General features: G+C 38.8%; 1 protein-coding gene across 1 annotated transcript in view; it reads left to right on the forward strand.

Annotated features, from left to right (window-relative positions):
* The window catches only part of LOC101849139, a gene marked incomplete at its 3' end in the record, with an annotated part of 42080 nt that overhangs the window by 33809 nt on the left and 3552 nt on the right, over positions 1–4719 (forward strand). Inside the window, 1 exon segment of the mRNA XM_013084826.2 lies at positions 100–123. Within this exon segment, the coding sequence (XP_012940280.1) occupies positions 100–123 (24 nt within the window).

Raw genomic sequence — 4719 nt, forward strand, 5'->3', positions numbered from 1 at the left:
CGTGGGTCATGATATTTTTCTAGCAATGTATGGATCTGTGAAGGTCTCAGTCTGTTCTTCTACTGTGTGTATCATGCACTTTCCAATATGTCCTTTCAGCTCGGACAGTCACAGGAACGACAGGTATCTATTCTTACTGTAAAACTTATACAAATAGGTCGTCGTTACTGTTAACCATACGCAAATAGGTCTCGTATTGTGGGATGCGACTGTAGTGTAGAAGATTTATTTTATTCTCAGAACTTTCAGGATGTAATTCTAACATAGTGTATGGAAAGCTTGCGTGTGATTTTGTGGGATGTGTTTTGATTGTCACATTTATTGGGGAGAAGTTGGTACAACGGTAGGATTCTCGCCAAATTGACATATTTTATTAGACGTATGTTGTGGTTTGACTTATCTTAAGTGTCATTTATTATCCATATCTTTCGTAGAAAGCGGTTCTTTTTTTTCTCTGTGTGTATGTGTGTGTGGCTAAAATTATGTATGTGTTGAGTTCGCCTTTAACGTAACCTCAAGGGGTGGTACATTGTACTACAGTTTTTTCATACTTCTGTGTGGATAATTTCTTAGCATGAAACTTGATGTCATTTTTCTCTTTTGCATTTTGCATTCATGTCTGGAACAAGGGGCACTTCTCTTTTAACGCATTTTACATTTTTTCTTTCCTTTGCGGGCCTGTCTTTAGCTACATACATGTATTTAATTCTTATGACTTCAATGCCACCCCCCCTTCCCCAAGCCTTTCCCTTTCCAAGAAAACACACATATTGAATCCATACTTTGGTACAATACCGCTTAAATCCCGATAAGGTGCTAGAACCTCATGAGAATGAAGCGTCCTTTTAAAAGTTTTTATCTCTTTTTATACTCGTGTTTTCTTTTCTCTTTTAGCTATAACTATTCAACATCGTGAACTCTTCGTATAAATGTTGGGTTTTTTTTTTTAAACATACAAACACAAACGGATATCATCTATAGATGTTGCATTCATAGGTTTATAAAAGCATTTTAAAAGTTGTGAAATATTCATCGATCTGGTTTTTTAATGTTATTTGTTACCTCGTCGTTTCTTTTTTTTGCCATCCTTTTGCTCTGCATATTTTGTGACTATTTTGTATTATGTACTTGTAAATTTTCTCTACTGAATGCAATTCTTTCCTAAATAACCTTGTTGTGAGATTTCCTTCTCATCACACATCATGAGATCGGAGACAGAGTACTTGGCATGTTGTTTATGATGAAACAGTAACAAAACGGCGGTATTTCGCCATGAACGTGTCAGGCTGGTCTATGGGTCATACTACCTTGGCCATAAGCAAATGCTTCCCTGTGGGTGGTTGGCGGGTGCTCTGGTTTGGTTTGCTCCTTTTTTCCTACCAAACATCTCTCGTCCATATCCCCCCCCCCCCCACCCCAAGAGGTAAGGACGTTCGATGCTTGATAGAAAAAAGGAGAGAGATAATGACTATAATATATGTTTGATGGGAAAAAATAGGAGAGATAAGGACGAAAGATGTTTGATAAAAAAGAAGGTGGAGAGATAAAGACTATATATGTTTGATAGAAAAGAGGAGGAGAGATAAGGACGAAAGATGTTTGATAGAAAAGAAGGTGGAGAGATAAGGACTATATATTATGTTTGATGGGAAAAGAGGAGGAGAGATAAGGGCGATAGATGTTTGATAGAAAGAAATGTGGAGAGATAAGGACTATATATTATGTTTGATGGGAAAAGAGGAGGAGAGATAAGGGCGATAGATGTTTGATAGAAAGAAATGTGGAGAGATAAGGACTATATATGTTTGATAGAAAAGAAATAGTTGCGATAAGGACGCTGTACGAGTATTATTATGTTCAATAGTCAAGAAGGAGGAGTGAAAAGGATGATATTATATGTTTGACAGGCAAGAAGGGGGAGAGATAAGGACAATGAAGGTTTGACAGGCAAGAAGGGGGAGAGATAAGGACAATGAAGGTTTGACGGGAAAGAAGTAAGCGAGATACTTGCAATATATGTTTGATAAGAAAGAAGGGGGAGTGGTAAGGACGATAGGTGTTAGATAGGGGGGAAAGGAGAGATAAGAACGATAGATGCTTGATAGGAAAGAAGGGGGAAAACCCAAGCAGATTAAAAGTAAGCTCCTTGGGCAAACCACACCAGAGCACCTGCTGACCACCCATGAGTAAGTATGGCGGAAGGTTTGGCGATATCTCACTAGTTACAGAATGGGGCACCACTCGGGACGTAAAATACTGTAGACATTAGAGACTCTGCTGGCGCCCTGAGGGTACCCTGGGGGCTGAGAAGAAATGATGAGGGGGAAGACGTGGGCGATTTTATGGTTGGTAGGGGGGGTGGGGAGAAGGGGCTCGGTCCAGCAAGGTCAATACTTTTTCTCTTCCTTCCTTCCTTTGATTAATTAATTTCTTCTCCACGTCTCTCTGTCTCTCGTTCTCTTTGTCTCTCTTTTTCTTTCTGTTGTTCTCTTTGCCTCTCTCTTTTCTTTCTGTGTCTTTTTCTTTCTCTGTTTCTCTTTCTTCTTTCTCTCTTCTTTCTCTTTCTCCCTCTATCTATCTATCTCTCTCTCTTTTTCACTGCTTCTGTTTCTCTGTCTATCTCTCTATTTTATTTATCTCTATCTATCTATCTATCTATCTATCTATCTATCTATCTATCTATCTATCTATTTATTTATTTATTTCTCCTTCCGAGCAAAAGTTTTCAGAAATAGGACGCCAGTTAAATCAGAAGTCAGAGAAGAAAAAGAAAACAACGTGTTGCTATGTATGAAATGGGAAACTCAACCAAACTCCCAGAGGTCTATTTTTACTCGTTTTACATCCTGATAAAAAAACACTGCAATATGGCGTCCGTCATATATTACAGAGGAAATTGGAAAAAAAACAGCTGCACACCTGTTCGACTAATTGGACCAAAAGATTAAACGATCCAATTCGAACAAACGAGAGCAGATGAAGTCGATAATGATAAACTGTACATGTGACAGGGTTAGAGAAAACAGTTCTGACAGAAAGCTGACTATTCTTGTTCTTGTCTACTCTCATCGCGTAATGTCAAATCATAAAATATATCAATAGTATAATGAGCCTTCATAATTTCTGCGAGCAACAACGAATTGAAGAGCAAGGCCATAAAGAAGGTTAATGAGTAAAACCTGGACTCTGATAACAGCAGATAGAACCGAGTAGATGTTGTTGTTGGAGGGATACACCCTGCTATGGACGAAAAACGCCTGTATAGAACAGAGTGGTTGAAAAACGCCTGTGTAGAACAACGCCTGTATAGAACGGAGTGGTTGAAAAACGCCTGTGTAGAACAACGCTTGTATAGAGCAGAGTGGTTGAAAAACGCCTGTATAGAACAACGCCTGTATAGAATAACGCATGTACAGAACAGAGGAGATGAAATTGTTGTACGCTACATCCTGCTGTGGAAGAATAACGATTCAACCATTTGACAAGTCACGCAGATAATGTGTGTTAATATTCTCATTATTTTCCGAAAATCATTTTTAATTAAAACGAACCAGCCTCATTTCAAACAAAACTTACAACTCTAGCCCTCTCCCCAACAGAAACGTGTAAAGTATCGGGCAAAATAACACGCTACATTAGCTTATCAATACAATCACCAATGGCACCCTTTCCATCAACATTTCCTCGTAATTTCGAGGACAAATACATTTCATTCTGTTCTATGTGGTACTATTCTGTACTATGTGATACTGTTTTGTGGTTTCGTTTGACTGTGATATAGATTAGAAGGTGTGTGGCCATCAGAGAGAAGAGATTGGTGGGAAGTAGTAAGAGTAGAGTTATCCTCAGGGGAGAGGTCGAGTTATTCCCCCATTAGGTTGTTGGCTTGATTTAGTTTTGAATAAAAGTGACGAGATGAACTCAATTCATGTTTCCTGGTTCAGGGGAGGCCCAGAGGGCTCTGCAATTTCAAAAAACCATTAGAGGATCTGAAGAGGTCAACCGTTAAGTCCGTCACTGTTCGTGATGAGTACATGGCCTGCTTGTTTATTGTACTCGTATTTTACTTTTATTTTTGAACCCTGATTTCTAACTCATTATCAAAAAAATAATGTGGATTCACGTGGCAAGAGACTCGGCTATGATGTACACGTATTTGGTTCGAATCCAAGTGAAGTCTGTTGGTTTTCCACGTTGGTTGCTCTGCACTTTACCTCTTCAAATCGGAAACACGTCCTAATTATTAAAATGTTGGAAGTTTGGACTCTCACCTCGTTTACGTGTGACCACAGAGAGACAACAACAAACCGAAAATGACATAAAGCTCACACAGCCTGTCGTCTCTGATCATAGCACATACCACAAAGGTTGTGTGTTTGTGTGTGTGTTAGGGGGGGGGGGGGTGACGATTATTAATGATGTGTCTTTTACCCGGAGTATTTGAATTCTTTCCAACTCTATCGTCATGAATTTTCTTTAAAAGTTCGCATTTTAATTCAAATTTTTAAGTTTACTTTTCACGCTGCATGGTGGATTTTTAAAGAAAAATCATTATTATCATCTATATTTATGTGTATTACCTTTATCACATTTGCGCATGTTTTCTTTCTCACTCACCTGCAAGCCCCGTAATTATAGCTTTTCTCTTTCCTACTAAAGCACAGTTAGAAACATCTCTACCTCCTCTCTCTCTCTCTCTCTCTCTCTCTCTCTCTCTCC

This window comes from Aplysia californica, unplaced genomic scaffold, assembly GCF_000002075.1.
Source record: "Aplysia californica isolate F4 #8 unplaced genomic scaffold, AplCal3.0 scaffold00320, whole genome shotgun sequence".
NCBI classification, from domain to species: domain Eukaryota; kingdom Metazoa; phylum Mollusca; class Gastropoda; order Aplysiida; family Aplysiidae; genus Aplysia; species Aplysia californica.